Source organism: Ambystoma mexicanum, chromosome 5p, assembly GCF_040938575.1.
Source record: "Ambystoma mexicanum isolate Mex_15411 chromosome 5p, UKY_AmexF1_1, whole genome shotgun sequence".
NCBI lineage: Eukaryota > Metazoa > Chordata > Amphibia > Caudata > Ambystomatidae > Ambystoma > Ambystoma mexicanum.
In genome coordinates this window covers 925,576,403-925,599,560 of record NC_090930.1, presented here as the reverse complement: position 1 = coordinate 925,599,560, position 23,158 = coordinate 925,576,403, and the positions used below count along the sequence as shown (strand labels likewise).

The 23,158-nt window shown below is 47.2% G+C and overlaps 1 protein-coding gene across 4 annotated transcripts in view; it reads right to left on the bottom strand.

Annotated features, from left to right (window-relative positions):
* The window catches only part of SACM1L (SAC1 like phosphatidylinositide phosphatase), a 1,165,903-nt gene that overhangs the window by 136,142 nt on the left and 1,006,603 nt on the right, over positions 1–23,158 (bottom strand). For all 4 annotated transcript variants that reach the window (XM_069613352.1, XM_069613355.1, XM_069613353.1 and 1 more), the window contains exon 18: positions 7,959–8,051. In XM_069613352.1, the coding sequence (XP_069469453.1) occupies positions 7,959–8,051 (93 nt within the window). The remainder of the gene's footprint in view (positions 1–7,958; positions 8,052–23,158) is intronic.

Genomic DNA, 23,158 nt, shown 5'->3' with positions numbered 1-23,158 from the left:
AGCGGTAGCAGTGCTTCCAGCGATGGTGCGGCTGACTCAGGTAAGAGGCGCGCATAGCTGCAGAAGTAGAGCAATGGTGTGGCTGACCTCAAGGTAAGATGCTAGAGGGTTCCGGAGACTGAGGATACACGTGCTGAACAGGTAAGGTCTTCTGAATGGCAGTAGGCGTTACACTGCACTAGCAGATTAACGCGAAGAGCCAGCATGCGGGTGGGGCCAGCTTATATAGCCTGGCCCCAGCCACTCCCTTTAGGCCCCACCTGGCCACTCCTCCTGCACGTACCTTCCATGCATTGTAAGGGCCCTGCCCTGTCCAGATGCAGGTGCCTTCAACAGTCTGTGTGCAAGGCACACTTTATAATGAGCTTGGTGCCAAAGGCGCCATGACTGGGTCCATTGGGACCCTGCAGGATGTGAAGTGACTGGCAAATTACCAGTGGCCATGACAGCGCGCTGATGCCGCCAACGGTCATCCCTGTAACAGTGCCGCCGGCCCGTCTGTTGGGGTCGGGGGCTTGCACTTGGGAAACCCAAGTATCCCCGTCGCCTTCCGAAAATGCAGCGTTGCTACCGTCGCTGCAGGTCCCCTCCACATCCATGGTGGCCTCGGCCTGCATGGCGTGGTGGGCCCAGTGTTAAACAGTCATTTAACGTCTTAGGTTTAAAGATCTTACAGGCTTGACAGTTCCCTTCGACGTAATCCCAAGGGAGACAAAGGTTGCACACCAGGTGCTTTTTGACCCAGGGGAATTTTTTGTTGCACTTTGGGCAGAACTTGAAAGGGGTTCTACCCATAATTAAATTAAACGGCAGCTAGGTGAAGATAATGTATGAAAAGGGGTAAATACATTCTCAAATGTCCTCCCCCCTCTCTCCCTATTGTGCGGGCTGAAGCACGAAGCGGCCCTCCAAGGCCGGAAGGATGTTACGCTCACCTGGCTCCCACAGAGGCGCTGATCTGAACTGGACAACTGTGGTCTCCACCAATGTGACGCATAGTGCCGAGAGGACAGACTGGACTGGCCCACCTAGCTTGGTTTTCTTGGCCCGTATGAATATTCTTCTGCAAATGGAGAAAGGGAATTAACCACCCGTGGAGTTGAGCGTTAAACCCCCCCCCCCCCACTCCCGCTTTTCTCCCCACTGATCACCTTTGATGTCCTCTCTTATAGTCTCACCTGATGGTTTGGAAAGATGAGCTCTCCATCCTGCATAGAGCGCAGTGGCGCGTAGATAACAAGTTGCTTCACTGGCTCGAAGGAATTGGTGAGTTCCAGAACAATATTGACTCAGATTCCTGGCAAGACGCCGTAAGTATGTAGTTCGTAAGAGTTCAAATGACTGACTCTCACTCTTATCCGATTCCCTGCAGGTTGCAGCTTGACCCTAGCGAAGAGTTCCTCGTGGCAACCGGTAATATTCAGGTAAGGATTTGTATTATCCAACACAGTTCGAGAAAATAATGTCAATATGTAACCTGTTGCTTTCTCCCTTATTCAGGCGCTGAGAGAAAGTATGAAGTCTCGGGGAATAATGCCTCCGGCGGTAAAATAAGGTAAGTCTATTGTGGTGAGGAGGTTTCCCCTTGTTTGTCCCTTTGTTTCACCTAGTTGTCCTTTTGTTTCCCCTTAGGGGCCGGGGTTCGGCGAAGATGCAGTGGAAGCTGCGCCGACCCGTGAAGAGGAATAGTAACCCCGGTGGTAAAATCAGGTAAGTATATGGGGGGGCAACTAATATTACCTCTGTGTATTCCCTTGGCTCACCTTGCTGTTCTTGTCTTCCCCTTAGGTGGCGGAGTGCGGCGGGAAAATGCAGGAGGATGCAGTGGAATGTGAAGATGCTGCGAAGGCCGGCGAGTTCAGCGCAGCGCTGCAGCAGGCAAGGCGACACGCATAAAATAACTTTTCTTCCAGCTCGAAGGCGCGATGGATCGGGAATTCAGGTAAGGATCAAAGGTATTGCTTTTGTTCTAACCTTTTCTCCTCCTTTCTCCCTTTTTCTAGGAGCTCCAGACTCGAGGCGGGCGTGGCAGAAGACTGGATGCAGACTTGCAGGCACGGTGAGCGTTACGCTGCTGGATGCAGAATAACGCGAAGCGTGTGCTGCTCTTCGGGCGTGGTTTAAATAGCCTCCAAAGTAGTCCCAGGTAAGTATTCCTCCGAGCCCCACCCGAGTAAAAAATAGTCTCTAGGTAAAGTAGTGCCTTCCAAGCCTCTTTTGGCTTGGAGCTCTTGCAGCATGGTCTGCATCAGGTAAGTTTGCAGCATGGTCTGCATCAGGTAGGTTTTAATCTATGAGCCTGGCGCCTATGGCGCCACGACTGACTCTCCATGTGAGCCTGGCGCCCTAGACGCCAGGACTGCACCAAAATAGCCCCTAGCAGGGGTTGTTGGGCTTGCTTGGGATAACTTGATGCCTGCTTCCGGGGTTGCTGGACTTGGTCTGGGTCCCCGGGGGTAGGCATCATGACAAAGGATCCGTAGATGGGAGTCTTCGACGGTTGTGTTCTTCACCGATGTCGGAGATGTTATTGATAGTCGGTGAATGAAGATATAAAGGATAGGAAGAGTAGCTAACTCTAATTTGATAAACCAATGGCGTTATGCCAAAATCAGAACTGCGCGATATAGCGTCAGTCTACGATGGTGGAAAAAAACAATCTGAGGCACGACGCGTGAAGGACCATGGGTACAGTGGATGTCACACTAAGGATAGTATAACTGGCATGCCCAGTCGATGTCCCTTTTCGGATTTCGAAAACAACAACTGTAATACTCTGCAGCTTCCACTAGATGTCGGCCTATGCACAGCATGTGATCGAAGCAGATTCCACAAGCCTCAGAAATATAGATACATAGTCACATGAACAGAGATACAGTGAGAAAGGTTGACCTCCTTTCTCACTGATTGACCCTCCCAGGTCTTTCCTATCTTGTATCCCTCTCTCTACTTGTGGTGTTGCCCAGAGGTCTAACCTCTCTCCCTGGCTCTTTAACCACTATGTGGCACCTCTGGCCCACCGCATCTTTACCTTCTGCTCTAACTTTCAGTGTTATGCAGATGACCCGCAGCTCTCCTTCAGGCTCCCCTCAGCCTCTTCTGCTCCTTCTCTCATAACAGAATTTCTGTGCGCAAATTAAGGAAAGGAGTGCCTCCAACAATCTCTGCTTTAATGCCAGCAAGACAGATACTTCTCATTGGGACACCTGCTCTCGCCTTCCCTCTCTCACTCTGGCCGCCCGCCCTGGGCCCTCTACCTGCTCCTTCCTGTGAGGCTAAGAACCTTGGTGTCATCTTCGACTCCCGCCTCCTCTCCTCACATCTCTGACGTCTCTAAGAAGTATCAGCCGTGCCTCCTCAGAGGTATTCTTCCTTTTCTCACTTTCCCCCACAAGCTCAATGTCTCTAGAGCCCTGGTCCTCTCTAGGCTGAACTACAGCAACAGCCTCTTTCTAAATCTGCCTGCCTCTACTCTCCGCCCTTTACAACTTATCCAAAAGGGGACTGCAAGACTTGTACTTGGCCTCAAGCCAAGGGATCACATCTCTCCAGCACTGAAATCTCTCCACTGGCTCCCCGTGGCTGCAAGGCTCAAGTTCAAGACCCTCTGCATCGTCCACAAGGCTTTCTGGGGCAAGGGACCACACTACATCCACCTTTCTCTTCCTAAGCATCTTCCTTCTCGAGCCCGCCGCTCATCAACCTCCAACTCCGAGGATCAGACGCTTCTCCGGGTAGAGCATGGGGGGTAGATCTTGGACCTCAGCTGGGGCCTCCCCCTGGAACAGCCTCCCTGCCTCTCTCAAACTTGAGCAGGATCACCTAAGGTTCCGGAAGCAACTCAAGACCTTCCTTTTCGCTTCTGCTTTCTCTCGCCCTTTCCACTGCTGATGTCCGGGTCTGCTGCGCATACTGGGTACCTGGCCAATCACTGAACTTACGGGACCAGGCTCCTGCACCACCAGTTGCCCTTGCACTACCTGCGGGCTTCCCAACCACTTAAGGGACTGTATCTGCAACACTACAGTCCCCTGACTCTTTGCACTTGTGAGCTATCTCCCGGCAGCACTTACGAGTTACATTGCACTCTCCTCTACCCTCTGGGATTTCTCCCTCCCTCCCTCCCCCCACACATATGCGTGATCTGAATGACAAGGTCTAGTAAGAGCGTTGTTTTGTCCTTCTGTCCTCTATTGTCGCACCTAGAAGTACCTGTGTACAGGCGCGTTATAGATGACTTATATCCATATATTTTGCATAGTTACAATCACCACAGTCACACAAACTGAAACACACAGTCCACCTTCCTTGGAAGCATAGGTCGCTCTTATTCCCTCTCCTTCAGCTAAAACCAGGCAGACTCCTCTCACATTTCCATCTGCTTCCATAAATTGAAATATTAAGCAGACTTTCCAAGAAAGTGCATCTTGGCAGCAAAATTAAAACCAAGTACCCTCGTCGTCTTCCACTCTGCATTGTCCAAGTGCAGATCCCATAGCCACCATTACCAGGAAGACCACGAGCACAGATTATGGCGAGGTCTGGCAGGGGCTGACTGGCAAATCAAGGTGACCCATCATCTACATGTGAGCCAGTGGAAAGGAAGGGGTTGAGTGACTGGGCTATGTGGGCAAGGAAAGAGGGTCTGTGCAAGTTAAGGAAAGGGGATTGAGTTAAGGAATGGAGCACAAGGAGAACAGAGCTCTGAAAGTTATTTACGAGGACGGGGTAAAAGGGAATTTAGTATGTGGTGAAAAGGAAGGACACTGAAGGATAATGACAGGTAGAAATCTGGAAAGGTAGGTCAGACAGAGTGACTGTTGCTGGAATCTATTGCCACAGCACCTGAGTGTGAACACTGGATTAATCTCTTATTTTCCTGACAAACTGATGCATGCTTGCTTTATGGACATATATTTCAATTAAGACTTCTCATATTTTCGCATTGCTTTATCATGTGACTTGGTACTTTTCAACGCCACATTTACTGAGTAGTTTACTAGTTTGGCCCTTGATTAACAACTTCGCAGAACACTTTTTTAAAATTCAAATATTGAAGATGGAAGGAGAAGATGATGAATTCTCTGCTGTCTAAACTGGAAACTGTGGAACCAGGAAGCTAAGGCTCAAATCTCCTCTGCTTTCTACACGTTATCTAATTCTGAGCAAATCCCTTTTCATCACGGTGCCTTATTTTCCTTAACGATCTAGCATCACTCATAAGGGTTTATAATGTATAGTGTTAGTTCATAAATTATTATAATACTAACCATTTAAATAATGCTTACTGACGGGGAGGCAGGATGCCAAAGTTCAAAGTAAAATCCTTTATTAAATCAAATGTCAGGATGGTAGAAGGCTTAACTTGCCCTACGCTAAGGAAAGTCTAAGTGAAAGAGTTCCACTTAAGTCTGTGTGCAAAACCCATACATGCCCTCACAACCAAAGCTAACCAATGTGTAGGGATGGTAAAACAAAAGAAATGGTGTTCAACAAAGTTCTGAGCTTCGTCCAACTCACAGCTTTCGCTCAGCTTCCCTTCCCCAAGTATAAGAAAGTTCCACGAAAAATTCTCAAGATGACCTTTCTCCAGTTCAAGTTGATACAGTTCGAAACCAATCTTCGGGGTTTCCGTCCCCAAGTTCCAAGCACCACAGTTCACAGAAAACAAAAAGGTCAACACTTTTTTTCAAGATCACAGATGAAGCTCCTCAAGTCCCAGGGATCCCTTCCCCAAGACTTAATTCATCATCACAATCGGCTTCATTACAAATCCGGCATAAGCCGTGCCAGTAAAAACGGCAGGCTGCCGCCGGAGTCGTGGTTTTTTTCCGGCACCTGGATTTAGGGAATCACCGGGGACTCAATGGGAATGGGGAGGACGGTAGCACCGGCACCATTCAGAATGGTGCCGGTGCTACCGTCAAAGTCTGCGAGCAGGTGCAGTTCCGCACCCCAGGTCAGACCTGGCGGGCGGGAGGTCATCCGGCCCGCAAACATGTACTCTGCCAGCCTGGTTACAACAATGCAGGTAATCCTACCGGCACCATTGTTACCGGACCGGCAGGGTCGTAATGAGGCCAAATGTCTTTCGATTTTCATCATTTTGGGCTAACTGGTCTAGGCGCAGTTGTCAGACCAAATGGTCCACCCATTACATGTTGCGCAACCAGGATCCCCAACTCTCGGCTTCTTGGCTTTGATGTGTGTATTCACAATCTTCTGGCTTTTCCTTAGCAGCCTCTTGGCTCTGCCATCACTTGTCAAACATCCTTTCCAGTCTTTTGCCTCATCACACTGCATGCATTCATAAAAGTTAAGTTTAAGGGTGTTTTGCCAACACCCACCTCCTTATGATTCTGTCACACTTGAGCCCTTTTCTGTAATTCGTTTTCCACAGGGAAATTGGGTTATTCACTTTATAGGCTTAGCCCATGAAGATTTTTATTCCATTCAACACTTTGGATGCTTAATTTTAGGGTTTTATTCAATTCAGTATTGGGTAAGCATTAATGCTGCTTTTTTAAATAAAGTTCCATACAGTTCAGTATTTCATATGCATTGGTTTTGCTTGATTTTAACGTTCCATTCAATTCGGTACTCAATAAGCATTAGTTTTGCTTAGTTTTAGTTCCATTCACTTTGGTTTTCAATATATATTCGCAGGAGCGCTGCGGTGTGCGATCATCCCCCCTGACACTCACTGGCTAGTGGCTTCTCCTTGCGATGGTTCCCTCTGCTTTTCCTTCACTGCTGAAGCTGGGACACTCACCCTCTGCAGCTCTGCTTCCCTGCCGTGTGTCTCCTTGCAAGCCGGCAAGCGGAATGCTTCCTTCTGGACACAGACGTCGTCCTTTCTTCTTGGTGCTGTCTCGCAGCTCCTGCAACAGCTCCTCTGTAACAGAGGCTCCCAGACTGGCAAAACATACACACCCCACAGGCGAAGGGCTGTGTAAGTCTTCTGGGAAGTTTGCCGGTGTCCCTGCTCCTCGTCCAGTCCCACCACGGCCCCCTGCTGGCCTGTCCCACACAGGCCTCCCTGTTGCTCCCTGGTCTGCTCCGCTGGTCTCCTTTTTAACACCTGCAGCCTCTTGACAGGCTGCAGGTGTGGATCTCTAAGACTTGCCTGACAATAAAGGGACATTCCTGACCCTCATATCTCCTTGTAGGCATCTTCCTCGTCCCAGTACTACAGTGGTGAAATGGTAGTGTTCATTACTCTCAGTCGCCTCTTCTTTGTCCCAGTACTGTCAAGTGTCATATGTGGGGAAATGAGAGGAACAGCTCTACAATAAATTATAAAGGTTGGGGAAGGGTTTAGTTGATCTTCAACAAGATAAGGGGATATCACATCTCTCCTAAGGGTACCCCACTTTTAACCCCTCTCTTTTTCCCCCTTTTCCTGCTGTCTCTAGACTGGCGAGATCTTATTTTCTTTGTCAATGGGATAGGGGTGAGAGACGGGAGGGTGAAATACTGAGTCTCACCTGAGGACATCTCGTCTCCAATCCCCAAGGATTCTCTACCCAGGTGATCCTCCCTCGCTTCTCCACCCCCAGGGTCGGGATCCAAGAGCGATGGCCGATCCATGGCCATCTGAGAAGAGGTTCCAAGGGGGATTATATGTGAGGACACCCTTAAATTTCTCAAGTGCAATATCATAGTGTACGTTAAGAGGGCATTGTTCAAGACGAGCGCTTTTTTCTGGGTATGCACATTGATCTTTTGGTTTGCCTTCAATGATAACTTGTCGATCTGCAAAACGAAGCTGCAGATATTAGAACATGCACTATTTATTAATGGGCAGCCGGAAAAATCCTAAAAAGCAGGATTTAAAGAATAGCTCTTTTGAAATGAGTGCATTTGAAGAAGAATGTTAAAATGCATGAAATGGAAACCAATCAGAACAAAAGAAATGTATAACTCTTGCCCCCACCAGCCCCCAATCCAAAACTTACAGCTAGGAATTTCCATTCTTTATGAACATGGAGAGGGTTAGCAGAATCCACTTCATCGACTGAATAATTTCCAAGAAATAAGTCAATGGAATCCTGGAACAAAAACAGATGCCAGAGTTATCTGGTTGCAACTGAACAATAAAACCATGCCATTTGAAGTTTAATATCCCGCAAGTATTAGACATGTATGATTGTGCACATTTGTATTCCCCTTTGCCTTTACAGTATGTGCTTTAGTCCAGGCAGAGCTGGCTAAATATTTCTCTGGGACAATATCTCAAATAAGTCTATGAAGCTTTTGTATCTTATTAGGAAAACAGTAAGACAACGCAATAATCCAGTATTTATTTCTGTGTTTCCTTATGCAAGGACTTGAATAAACTAGTCCATCTAAACATCAGCAATATAGAGAGCATCCTGAACAAAGCTAATTCAGAAGAATAAATAACACTCCAAGATGTATATGCAGGAACATGACAGAGCAGTATTAAATAAGTGATATAATAAAACAAATTCCCAGATAATCAACTGACATCTGTTATTTGGAATGCTAAAGGCTTCAATTGTCCAATTGAAACACTCAAGAGCCGCACCCGCCTTTGTACTCAAAACGCAGACAGTCTTTTTACAACAGACTCTTCTTTTGGAGGTAAATAAGGAGTATTTACTAAATAAAACAATATTGCCCCAAACTCTCCAGCTGCAATAACATCAAGAACTTGGAGGTGGCTATATTGTTAAAAAGGGGTCTGAGGCAGAATGTGGGGATGGCCCTCACGGGTGAGAATGGGTGGTGTGCTAGCAGAGGCAAACATAACAAATCGGCTGTTTATATTTGGAAGAATTTATGAGCCCAACTCCCGGATTATGTTTTTATGGTCTCATAGAAAAACTGCCAACTCTGGAAAAAATGGAAAAAGTACAGATTACTTTAATTTAGCACGTCTTCCAGGAATACATAGATTGTTTCAACACCAAATGTGCAATAATGGCACAGGACGGTAGTAAAATTTCATCGATGTACAGGAATTACACCCGAGGGAAAATCACACATTATGTACGATGGCGCACTTCTCTAAATTCTGCATGGTTTATTTTCGGGGCTGAAAGGAATTATTAGAATGGGTGATTGATAATTAACTATAACCAATGTAGGTGAATGTGGAGGGCAAATTGTCCCTGGAAATTCAACCCCTCTTTCTTTGAAGATTGAACAGTCAGAGAGTGGTTTGGTCTGATAGATTTGCACTGTGGAACACCAAAGAAATGTATTGGGGGAGGAGGGAGTAGCAACTACTTCTCACAAAAAGAAACTGGTCACCTGGGAAATGGTGGCTCATGATTAATGGCTTAACTCTTTTTGCGTCTGTGCTCCGATACGAGTGATGTGTTTTGGTACAATGCACCAAAATAATTTATGACACCAGGTTCCATGGGGTACAGATGCAGACCCTCAAGTTAAATGGGAAATTGGAGACTGCAGAGGTAACTTGTCACCTACCACAGTGTTGCATCCACTAACACCTTTGTCAGCTACCCAATCACTGGAGGTGGTGCTAATTTCAGCGTTCACAGGCTTCTTCCATACCTTACTCACTGGTGTAGTGTCAGAACCGTGAATCAAGACACCATTCAGAAATAGATAATTTCTGGTTCTAGCAACTGTATCCCTTGCTCTCTGATGCAGGCGGGAACCATGACCATATACTGTAACAGCTGTATCCCACTGACTTGCATAGGAACAGTGAATTTGTCTTGCATTTACACACTAGTTCCCTGCAAGGACACCTCTGGTGTACAACAGGCTGTACCATACTAGAATTAAAAAAAGGCTGCCAACAATCTGGTGCACACAGTCATTTGTGCAAGGAAACTCTCTCAGGGCAGCAGTTTGGCTTTAAGGGACACCCTTACAATGAGTAACTTAGGGATTCTCGGGTGCTTATTTTGATTGTTGTGCATGAGGCCTAAGAGGAGGAATCATCAGAGAAATTACATTTAAACAACCTGATACTTGGGGGCTTCGGGGGAGTCAAAAATACATAGGGTCTCAAGAAAGAAGTGTGTTTAAACATTTGGTCTAAAGGAAGGTTAATTCCCCAAGATCAATTGAAGAAGTCACAAACAGAAAACAGATTAATTGTATTCGCATTTGAAGCTTAATTAAACCAGCAGTCTGCGGCTCTTCAAATGGATTGGACTAGAACGCATAATTCCTCACCATTGACTACCGTGGCTAGTGTTAAGTTGTAGTCCAAACATTTGGACAAAGATTGCATAGTCCTACACTATTCTATGCTTTTCGCACAAATGATACGGTAGTAAAAACATGGTCCATGATAATGGTAATACTTATGCCAAGTGGACTTCACACTACATAGAGGCCAATTTAACAGTTTCAAAACAAGCCTTAAAAAATGTTTTCAAAGAAAAGCTATTTTAACTTACATTTTTTATTATTTATGTGATTTGGTTAAAATATAAAACCTTTCACATTCAATACACACATTGGATAGAAGAAATAGGGCATCATATGTACATAAAAAAATAAAATTATGAGACATTCAAGAAGGATAGAGTTTAAGTTAAAGCACAATACACCCATTAAATACCTCAAATAATTCATGTATGTACATCATTTATAACTCATTTTAAAAAGTTTGAAACTGCGATGGATAAATATTTTTTTTAGCTTTAAGAATTCTATCACCCAAAATTTATCAGAATATAAACTCATTTAATTATGTACAAAGTGAACAATAGAATCTATTTTTTAAAACAGAACATTAAGCATAATTACCAACATGTTTTAAGGCACTACACAATGTCACATAACCTCACAAGCCTTGTCTCTTTCCCATTGCCTCTTCCATTCCCAATAATCAAATGTTTTAAAGGTTTTGTAAGGGAGACATGGCATCACAAGTAGACACTGACACAAGAGCTGTAAGTTTCAAAACCTTTAGTGATGGTTTAAAAGGGGTTAGCAAACACCTATCTTGCCCTATAACTAAGATTGGAGTATTCTTGACCATCAAACAAAAAGGACATACAGTCCTAGGCAGTCCTTCATCAAAATAAAATGGCTTCTACTAATATAGCTTTATAGACCTGCAGCGGTGAAGGCCTTTAACGAGGTATGAGGGACCATAATGCCTGGTACGGCCCAAGCTGCAGGTCTATAAAGCTATTAGACCACCCTCAGTGTTTAATTAAAGTAGAATAAATGAGCCATGATTAATTGAAGTACAAATAATTGCAAAATGGTAAATAAATGTTGCAGACATTAATTTACCACTTTGAAATGTTTTGTACTTCAATTAAACATGTCCCATTTTTTATATAGGGTGGTGGAAGGTGATTGGGTGGGAGGAGTATCATATTAAACAGAAATCAGGTGTCGGTATTCCTGCCCAGTGTTTTAATTAAGGTAATTTCAGGTGCCCCCCAAACTCCCACACAAAGATACCCTTCCAATTATTGCACACAAACACAGTAGCACAACATTAGCAAGGCCACTCTGCATATAAATTAACGTAGCGTGCTATCAACTTACCTTTGCATGCTCTGGTTTGCCATTATCCTTTCTACTGTGCACCAAACATCCAAACAACGTGAGGAGGTGAGAGCATGGTTCCCCGGGTCTTAATCCCAGTGAAAAATGAAACATGCCACGTTCCCTAACAAAGAAAAATGCAGCTTTCCTTTCTCTGCGGTTTTATATTTCATTAAAATGCTTTCCATACGAAGGGAAAGCGGAAAGCGTTTCTTCCGGCTTCACATCAGTGGACGGGGCTGCGTTGCACACCTTGGTCTTGCAAAGGGTAATTCGGAACTGAAAATTAACTTTTTTCCGTTCCGAAATTACACAGAGACCAAGACGGCAACTCTGCAAGCTTATGTGGGCGCCGGCAGCGGGAACAGGTAAGCAATAACACCAGTAATTGCGGGCTGTATTCAATCTGCAGGCTATACCAGGTTGTATAGCCCGCTGATTGACCAATCACAACCCTCAAACACCCTCTATGGTGCTCTAATAAACCTAATGCCTGCTCTTTTTCTAATACAATAAATGTGCAAAGGGAATGTGTAATGCAAAAAAGGAAAATCAGTGTTCAAAAGAAAAGTCAGTATGGCGGAGTAAACTCCCTGCCCCACGTTTTGTAGCAGGGGGTAAGGTGGCACGCATGGATCTTGCGACACACTCTGGCTTTGGACACAATGATGCAGCTAGTTTCGTGGACCAGGGCCCACTTGGCCTTCCACGAAAAGTCACTAGTTTATCCGCTGGACCTCTCAGCTTTCTTACTCCAGCCCAGGTCACCTTTTAGCTTGTAATACAGCTACAATAACACCTTCATAGGCTTCCCTCTGTCAGGCTGAAGTCTCCTTTCACTTTCCTTTTCACTCTCCAAGACTTGAGAAATTGCGAGGCTTTTGCTCTTACCTTGCTTGGCATGACAACTTTGACCTTCTTTGCTCAAACGTCACTTTTTCTCTCCTACACCAAGACCTCTTGGTACATGTAGTTTCAAGCACAGTACTTATTTCAAAATTCAAAGATATCTCTCACATTCAGGTTTCCCTCTGCCGGGATCAAACTTAACAGTTGAAATCTTGCATCTCAGTTTCTTTCTCTTCCCATCGCTTCTACAGCAGACATTTCACAGAGACTTTCGATTGGGCAATCGTCTTTTATCGGACCACTCTGTTACTTTGTATCTTTCATTTACAGTTCTTTACTATGTTTTGCTTTCTCTCGCGTCTTGTCGGCACACGCGCAACCTTCATTCATCGGACACTGTTGCCATCAAGTATTATTTAACACAAACCGAACTTGAATTGCTTTCATCAACTCACCGGATGTGTCGATTCATTTTAGTCTTTCTCGGCTTTGATCCTGAAGTCAAGGTTGATACCCCAACTGCTGCCGTTCACCAGAGAGGGTGGCTGGTATCCCTGAAACACAAAAGAGGGGTGTCTCCTTTCTATGGCTGGGCTTCCTTGTGCAACCTTCAAGGCCCTTCGGAGGTAACTCGCTACCGGGGTGTCTAAGGTTTCTCTGTACCTCGGTTACGTCCTTTGGCCTGTCGTACTCACAGGCCCAGTAATTTGCCAGTCCTCCTTGCTCCAGGCCTTCTACGGTCCCTCCAGCTCAGGTTTCTTCCTCTTGGCCTCTGAGCGCCCTCCAGCATCCCCAGCTTGCTCAAAGTGTGCCTGTGTGCTCCACCTTTTATACTGGCTGGGAGAATTAACAGGTTTCAGGTGTGAGTGGTTGTCTACCCCTGCCTGACCTGGTTATCGGGAAAAGATGGAGACTTCCCATAGGAATACATGGTATATTGGTTCCTATGGGTAATCTTCATAGCTCCAGTTTGCCTCTTCTTCATCCCAGTGGTTTTGGGGAAAACAGTGTGGGGGAATTATGGGAGTTGTAGTGTTTCCGAGTGGTGGTAGGAAAATTATAAAACATACTGTTAGGAGAAGGGGAACAATCTTGGTGCTGTAAAACATGAGATGATATATGTGTTCTGCTTTTCCTGGTTCTCCTACATCTCCCTTTTGTGTTAGTGCCTGTTGGAATTGGGGAAGGTGCAAAGGTATAGGATGCAAAATGACTTTTGGTAGAAGAGGGAATGTTGAGTAGGGAAGTGTTAAGGAAAGGGGGACAATGTCTCACCTTGGGACGCCTTCTACCCCTCTGGTCCACTCCCCGGGTACGGACCCAACAGCAATAACCCCTCCCCTAGCCACCCCCGAAGAGGATACCAAGGAGGCCGATTGGGAAAAGCCCTTGGGTTTTTCAGTTTCAACATGAGAAGTACAGAAACGACAGTCTAGTTGTTCTCAGAATATTACTTCTGGCTCCCATTATTTTAGTTGTTAAAATAACATTTAGTTTTACTCTCATAAAGTTGTTCCTAATAGCTCGCAAAGTTTCACCTCCACCACTAAGTGAGCAAACAAGCAATACTTTATAATACATTCTCTAGTACTGATCCAGACAAAAGACCACAATTTTGTTGGAATTCTTACAAGATTATAAAATAACTCTACTGTATCAGATTCCAAGTCTGTTAATTTTTGTAAGCAGAACGATGACCGGATATTTAGTACCGGACACGTTTTATTGAGCACAAGGGAATGCAGCTCAATAAATAGAGAACATGGCGGTGGAGGCAACATTTTATAAAATAACTGCAAACGTTTCCATTCAACTAGGGTTTGAATTGATATAAGCCCCAATTCCTGTCCGATGATGGTTATAGGAAACCCACCAACTTGTCCCAATTTATATCCATCGATTGAGTCTCTGCTCGAAAAATTAAACTCAGTAACACTTTTGATTTATATAGCCTCAAAATCAGCATTATAGGAAATAGACCAAACCTCAGGTCAACAATCTTCATTTGCGCTGTCAAAGCCCTGATGACTGGATGTATCATTTTATAGAATATCTTCCAAAATGGCTAATAAGTAGGACTAACACCCAAATACTTAAATTTAATTTACTTGCTTTTATTATTTTTTTCCACAGGTTTTATAATCAATATTTTCATCTGTAATATGTTAATTTCCAAATCCAAATCCTTTAAGTAGCCCGACAACGCTTTCAGCGACCTCTGCAGACTTCTAGGTGTTAAATCAAGTAAAACAAAATCGTCTGCATACGCTATGTGATGAATCACTAATGAACCCAACATGGGCAGGTGGGGATATGCATTTGCGAAAGAAAGTCATATTCCTCATACTCAACTGTCTGGACCAGTAAAAGCAGGTTGTTTGCCTGCCTTGGGATCATTCAATTTCGTGTAGATATACAATTCAATTTAGCTGAAATTTAAGCAAGAAATTATATGTTACTTACCATAGTGACCAAAGTACCCTTAGTCCCCTTTCCTCCATACTGCATGGGCGTCCCTTCCAAGGGACGGGAGACAGAACTTTTCTCACCAGAAAAAACCTTCTTCCCCTTTAAATCTAGAGGCGCGTGGGGGTGCGGCCCAGGGAGCATGCGCTGCCCTGACTCCGCCCTCCGGCACCACACCCCAGTCCCCATTGACGCTTTGACAATAGAATTAACATTGACTAATGACACCAGTATTATTAGGTGGGAGGATGGTGGTACGTATGGAGGAAAGGGGACTAGGACTAAGAGTACGTTAGTCACTACGGTGAGTAACATATAATTACTTTTACATCCTGTCCCCTTTCATCCATACTGCATGGGCGATTACAATTGAATGTAGCCCCAGGGTGGAGAGGGGATCCTCCTTAAGCAAATAGCTTCCTGAGAACCGCCTGTCCAAAAGCCACATCAGATCTAGAGCCGGCATCCAAACAGTAATGCTTGCAGAAAGCTGAGGGAGTCACCCAAGTGGCTGCCCTGCTTATGACTTGCCAAGGGACATGGCGCTGGAATGCGATGGCCTCTGCCTTGGCCCTGACTGCGTGGGCATGCATGTTGGCTGGAAGCGGCTTGTGCTGGCCCTCGTATGCTTCCTTGATGGCGTAGACCATTCAGCGGGATATGGAGGCCTGATAGCCTGGTCTTGCGACTCCGAAAGTGACGAACAGGGCGTCCGATTTATGGAAGCCCTTGGTCCTGTCCAAGTAGAATTTCAGGGCACGCCTGACATCCAGGCAGTGCAGCACTCTGTGCTTCGTCCTTAGGATCAGCAAAGATCGTAGGAGGACTATTTCATCGTTCAAGTGGAAAGCAGACTGCACCTTGGGCAGAAATGCTGGGTGTGTCCGCAGGACTACTTTGTCCCTGTGAAAGGTAGTATATGGTTCAGAGGCGACCAGCGCCTGGATTTCGCTGACTCAAAGAGCTGAGGTGAGGCCGACTAGTAAGGCAGTCTTGATGGTGACCAGCCTGATGTCCACGGATTGGCTCAAACGGTTTGTGCGACAGGGCGCACAAGACAATGTTGAGGTCCCACACAGGGTGCAGCCTCTTGACGGGTGGGTAGAGCCTTGCGAGCCCCGTCAAATGTTTCTTGACAATAGCATTGATGGAGGAAAAGGTCCCCTTCTCCGAGTTCCTGTAAGCTCCGATGGCTGTGAGTTATGTACAGCAGGTGTCAACCTGCACACCAGAGTGGGCGAGGTGTACTGAGAAGGAGAGCACGTCATCCAAGGTACATGCCAGGGGGCGAGTCCCTTGGAGTCTGCCCAGTGGTAGAATCTGGTCCATTTACTTTTATACTGTGCTCTGGTAGCCTTGCTCCTTGCGCCCTGTATGATTTCTAGATTAGCCTGGGAGAGGCTGAGGTGTCGCAGCGTTACCAGCTCAGGTACCACGCTGTGAGGGCTAGTGTGTGTGGTGCGGGGTGGATGACCCTGCCCCCTTGCTGCGCCAGAAGATGTGCTGGGCCCGTCGGGAAGTGAATCGAAGGCATCTCCGAGAGGCTGAGCAGCTCTGAAAACCATGGCCTGGCCGGCCACCATGGGGCTATCAGAATGATGTTGAGTTGGCGAGACTCCTTGATATTGCAAATCACTCTGAATTAGCGGTGTGGGTGGAAAGGCATATGTCCTCATGACGTTCCACTGAAGCCGAAATGCGTCGCCCAGGGAGCCGGGCCCTGTCCCTGCCAGGAGGTGAACTGAGGGCACATCTTGTTGTGCCAGGTGGCAAAAAGATCCACATGGGGATGACCACACCTGTTGAAGATCTCCGGAATAACAAGGTTGTTTAGCTGCCACTCGTAATTGTCCGCTCCCAACCTGCTGAGCCTGTCCGCCTCCAGGCTGGATTCCCCCGGGAGGTGGACTGCCGTGTGAGGTAGATGTCTTTTTCCAGGGCCCACTCCCACATGCGGATTGCCAGACTGCACAGCGGAGGGGATCTGGTGCCTCCCTGCTTGTTGACGTAATACATGCTGGTCGAGTTGTCTGTCTGGATGAGGACAACCTTGCCCCTGAGAAGTGGTAGGAATGCTCTGAGCGCCAGTCAGATGGCGTTCAGCTCTAACCAATTGATGTGGTATTCCTGCTCCTGTCGAGTCTAGGTGCCGTGGACCGAGAGATCGTCCAGGGTGGCCCCCCAGCCCTCGAGCAAGCAGCCTGTGGTGATGGTGGCCTGCGGGGTGGGCGGCCGAAAGGGCTTGTCCGTCCGTAGTTTGCAGTCCCTGGACCACCATGTTAGGTCCAGGTGGAGAGAAGGAGGAATGTTGATCATCTCCGATTGAGAGCCCCACTCCTGGTTCCATGAGGCCGCAAAGTGCAGCTGAATCCTCATCTTCAATCTCGTGTATGGGACGGCTAATAGAACCGCCACCAAGAGACCCAGGAGATGCTGGTACCACCATGCCGAGGTCACCTCTCTGCTGAGGAAGTGGGTGGTGACCATCTGGATGGCTGAGATCTTGTCCTTGGAGTACGTGTCCCAGATGAGGCCCAACAATGTCAGTCTGCGTGGGCTGCAGCTGCGACTTCTTGAGATTGAGCGAGAAGCCCAGATCGTGCAGTGTGTTAATAAGGGCACGGGAAGAGTGATGAACCGCTGCCGGAGATGTAGCCCTGACAAGCCAGTTGTCGAGGTATGGGTAGATGTGGAGGCCCTGCGCTCTGAGGAGGGCAGCCACCGTATTCATGAGCCTGGTAAAGACCCTGGGGGCCGGACTGAGGCCAAAATGAAGGACCGTGTATTGAAAATGGTAGCCCATGATCCTGAACCATAGAAAAGAACGATGGGGCTGCCAAATCGGGACGTGTAGGTACGCATCCATCAGATCCAGGGAGCACATCGAGTCCCCCTTGCACAATATCTCCGCTATAAAAGCTGGCATAACCATCTTGAATTTCCGAAGGGGTAAGGAGAGGTTTAGGGTGGAAAGGTCCTGCACAACTCTCAAGCCCGCCTGGTTCTTCTTCTGAATGGCGAAAATCCTGAAGTAAAAGCCCAAGCCTCGCTGGGAGGCTGGGACTTCCCCCACTGGCTGGCTCTCTACGTGCGACTGGATCTCCGCCAGAAGAGTTGCTGTCTCAACCTGAGGGGAGGAGGGAGGAGAGGCTGGGATAGGTAAGCGGTACCCCGTGGATACTACGGAGAGGATCCAGGGGTCCACAAAATTCTGGCACCAGAAATGTGCATGGAGAGCAAGCCTGACCCCCACTGGAGACACGTGGACCCGAAGGGGCGTGTCAGGCCTTCTTTCCCTCAGAGGCTGTTGTGAAGGAGGGGGACAGGCAAAAGCCCTTACTCCCCCCACCCCCTTTGTGTTGCTAGCGCCGGTTCTGAGACGGCGAGCGGTCTGGCTGCCTGGATCTCTGTTCCTGGAAGCCTCAGAACGCTCCATAGGTACGCCCCCTGTCGGAGTGCTACTCTGGTTGGGTGTACGACTTGGGCGTGGTCTTTGTCAAGATGGATTAAGACTTGGCCGTTTGTGAGCTGTTTTTCTTCTTGTCCAGCTCTTCGTCCATGGTGGAGTGGAAGAGGTCACCCACCTGCCCCCTCGAACGGTAGATCTAATTTGCGTTCCGGGACGTCCGGGATGAATTTCGTGGGCTGGAGCCAGGCTGTCGTCCTCATGTCCGTGGCGATACAGATGGCACAGCCAGAGGTGTCGATATGGGCCACAGTGGATTCCATGAGGTCGTTCGCCACCAGCTTGGCCTCTGCCAGCCCCGCCTTAAAACTTGATTGGCTCTGCATAGGGAGTTCCGGGAGGAAGTCTGCAATTTCCCGCCATAACCTCTGGTTAGCGGCAGCCAGCATGGCATCGGCGTTGGCCAAACGAAAATGCAGGGATGCGTTGTGTTAGGAAGAATTCTCTGTAAAGGCTAATTTCCCAAACCTAGTGAGTCCCCCAGCAGCTTTGCTGGATTTTTGGGGTATATTTTTTTCTCCTGCTAAGAGCGAGACTCTTTTCCTCCCACTCTTAGACATGATTTGAGGTGTTCCTTTGACTTTGTATGTGTTCTATGGGGTCCTTTTCCCCATAGGGTTTAATGTGTTTTTGATGTGTGGGTTACACAGCACCCTCCGTGCCGTAACCCAGGGGTGTCGTAGCAACCCCCAAACATAGACTCCATACCCTGGGACTGACTACGGTCTCCCAGGGCATGTAAAGTCACCATTGGCTTTACTAGTCTCAAATTGTGAACAGAACCAGTACAAACCATCATATTGTGGACGTACTGGTCGGGGCAATTCCATTGCCCCGGGGTCTGTTTGAGAGGGCACTGTCCAGTCCCCCCCAACCGCGTTTTGGCTGGTGGCAGTGGATACTACTTTTTATATTCGACCGCGAATATATTCCTATGGGATTTTCCCATTGTTCGAGGCTACCACTTTTTTTTAAAATAACCTCGAACATACCGCCGGTTTATTAAATTAATATAAATTCACCAGTTGATATTTTTTGCCGAAACTTGGTTCCAAAATGGCGTTTGTGTTCGCTTCTGTGACTCCAACCCAAGTCGAGACCTTTGTTCCACTTTTTGGCGGGCTTCTCCACAGAAGCCTCCAAAAGTGGTGCCACTCTGTCTGGGTACCACAGGGGGTGTGGGAGGGGTTTTAGGCAACCTGGACTGAGTTGCCTTGGCAACTCAAGTCGCACTCTGGTGTGATTGGCCCAGTGGTGAGCCGCCCGGCTCACCACTTAGCATGTTTGAGTGACAGCTAGGACTGATGAATGGGGGTTTTCTGCATAAAAGCAGGGCTTTGGGCACTGGAACTTCAGAAGTCGCCACAGGACCTAAAGAATCCGAGGAGGGAGAAGCCGAGCCGACCTGCAACGACGACACCACCGGTGGAGCCCTGCTGAATCGTCTCACCACTTTTCCCGACGACAGAGGAGATCTCCAGCCCGGAGAGTCTTCTTCCTTTGACTGGTGGGGATAACCAGTTTGCCCGTCTTTTCGCCTTCCTGGACCATCTCGTGGCCGCCTTGCCCGTGCCAAGCACCCCGGCAACCGGAATACCACGGTTTACCACTACCGCGAAGAAAAGGGTGGTACCTTGTAACCGGGAAACTCCGTGGCTGGTTTTTTCCCTGGCAATGCAACGACCTTCAGCTTTCCTCCACGTCGAGACATCCTCTTCCTCTGGACGAAACACTGACTTGCACCCACTGCCAGGAACAACTGCCCCCGCTGGAGCGTTCTTCCCACTTTCAGGTACTGTGTCCCGCCTGGCTTCCCTTCCGACAGATCGTTCGGGGTGACAGTAAATCCTCGACTTTCTAACCCGAGTTAGCCTGGGGCCCGTTAACTAGCTTTTCCTGACTTGATCTCAATCTTTTGTGAACTATTGATAGACTCTTTGGGCATAACCCCACTGTGTGATCCTGGACACATTTCGCTTGCTCTCCCTAAGAGTGGGCCTGGCATTTGAACTTCCTTGCTCTCCAGTAGACTTTGCCTAACCTGCCTCACTGTGGTTCTTTGAAAAGTATTGGAATTTGTGTGCTTTCATAACTCTGCCTTTTCCCTCCCTTTTTAATAATTTATTAGAGTGCCATCTTATGTTAAGCGCTCACCTCTGTCTGAAAATAAGTGGTGTTTTTCACTAAGACTTGTCTATTAAGTAATCGGGGCTGTATATGTATATATAATAGTGACTGTTGAATTTACTTACCTCTTTTTGGGCTAGTGTAATTTACAAGTGTGTCTTTAAATAAATAATTATATACTTTTACACCAAAGCTCTGGTCAGTGTTTGCTTGTGCTACTGTATCTCTGTACCTATTGTGTATACTCTATATACTGCCTAACTCATCTTGAGAGAAGTCTGACTGCTCAGCCACAGCTACCAGGTAAATCTGGGTGGTACAGACTGCTACCAATTGGGTTTACTGCCAACCACCTGTAGTCTTAAATCTTTTGCAGTGGTCCCTAAGGGAACTGCACAGGTTTCTGCCTAACACGTTGGAATAAAGTATCTTGCTGTACACCTCCAAGATCATCTCCTCCTTGCCTAGTAGAGCTGCAGGAGGAGGCTGAGGACGACGGAGGCTTGGAGTATAGTGATGCGGCAGCGATCACCGAGGAGTGTGGTTGAGGATGGGCCGAGAGCAAGAGTGTATCCCCCTCCATCTGTCTGTACTTGGCGTCCAGGAGTCGATTGACCTGCTGGGCCGAGTGGAGCTTAAGTCAACCCTTCTTGGCCAGGGAGACTACATCGGCCTGCAGAGGAATCCCTGTTTTGGCAGAGAGGCGATGCGTGAAGACTTTAGCCACAACCCCCTCTGCCGGCTGCTCAACCTCGGGCTGGGGTAGGCCTAGGTATTCCGCCAGCCCAGCAAGATGTTCGTGGAAGGCCCTGGCTGAGGATGCCATGTCCGGATCTTCCTCATCAGTCTCCTCAAAGAGCTAGTGGCTACCGTTGGCAAAGAATCAACCGATTGAGATCCCCTCATGTCCTCAGAGGCCTCCAGCCCCCCATTAGGGAGCTGTCACCAAATTATTGCGTTTTATCGACATCTGTTTGACGTAGCCGATTAAAATTTTGTGGCAATTTGAAAGTAGACAAGGAACCTTGAAAGTTGTAGCTGTAATATTTGACATGTTGCCCACTTTGGCACTTAGATAAGTGTTGGGAAGTAAACTGAAAGCCGGCGTTGCTTTGCTACACTAAACGTATGCATCCATTTCCCCCAAGATCGAAGCAATACAACACACTGCAGAGATGCTTACCGAAAGGATCACTTGTCGTAGGTGAGTAAAGATGTAAACTCACAGGACGCCGACTACCGCAGACTACACTCTGGGCGCTGCTCCGTGCCTGGATGCGCAGTAAATCTGCTCGGTGGTGTGGCCTAAGTGGACCCTGCCTGCAACTGATTGAGAGCAACAGAAGTGCCTCCAAAACGTAGCCTGTGCACCGCAGACTACACTCACTTTGCTCGTCACTCCATCACTTAACAAAATGTCCAGCGCTGTCGTTTCTTGTCTTCAGTTAGACTTGTCAGGTTCAATATTTTTATTGTACTAGTAAAAATAAATTCAAAGCAAAGAAGCCTATACCGAATGCAATTAAAATACAGGACTACAAGATAACGCTATCACACTAATAAACAAATGAGTACACACCAAAAGCACAACACTGGTCCTTCCAATACCATGTCTGCATTCTGCTCCAATTAGAGACAATACAAATTGTAAAAATGGCACAGGCAATACATGGAAAATCCAAACTAACAGTAATAATGTACTACAAAAGTAGTTTTGGTGAAACTTGTAGACTAAATATGTACATGTGTTTTGTGCCCTTATTCTGCATAGTTTTAAGAAGTATCTAATAGGATCGGTTTGAGGTGTGAACAATCTTAACCCCCATAACAGAGCTTGCAACAGTATGCGGTTTACCATCCAATGTTGAGTAAAATCGCTTATTTCGGCCTAGCAACACCCTGTATGCGTGTATCTGCCGGTTACAGGTTTGACTATCAGCAGGATCGACTCAGTCTCTTATCCTTCCAAGATTGGCCAAATCAATGCCACTGAGTTAAGTAATATCCATTATTCAGCCGCCTTCAGACAATTACGTTTGTGGTGCGTGTTACTTGATTAGTCTATTACAACAAATTAATGATTCCCAAATATTCCTATTAAGCACCATGTAATAGCTATACAAATCTTCAGTTGTGGCACACTGAAAAACAATGTTTGCAGCTTGTCAGTCATCGGGAATGTACTTCGGAGGTTGAAAAGCTAACTATCACAAAGTCAGTCCCCAGATCATGTCAAGATGGGATGGGAACCTCTATCAGCCTGCAGTGGGAGGACTACAAGGAAAGAATCCAGCGACATTCCTACTCCAAAGAAGGGCGATGGCAGTTGAGTGCCCCACTTTTTGCTTATCCCTCCTCCAGTGCCAGCTTGTTCATGTGCAGACCCATTTGCATCACCTCCATGCGTATGACTCCAAATGATGACCCATTGTTTTCTTCTATTGTCAGAAATAACCTGGTGTTGGAGAAAGTGTACCAGCCTGAAGATGAAACAGCAGCTCCCCACAGTACAACATGCAGAAGCTTCGTCAAAGAAAGAGGCAACAGAGCAAACTGGAGACCAGCACACACACAGGAAGCCCAGCATGAGCAGCAAGGGAAAAGCCACTGGGGGCAGGCAAACATCAGACCAAAGAGCTGGAGCTTCTATTCGCCTCTCCTCTAAGCTGCGTTCTGCCCAGGCCGGGAACTGGTGCGGGCCCACTAGAATACAAAAAGCAACAGCCCCATCAAAAT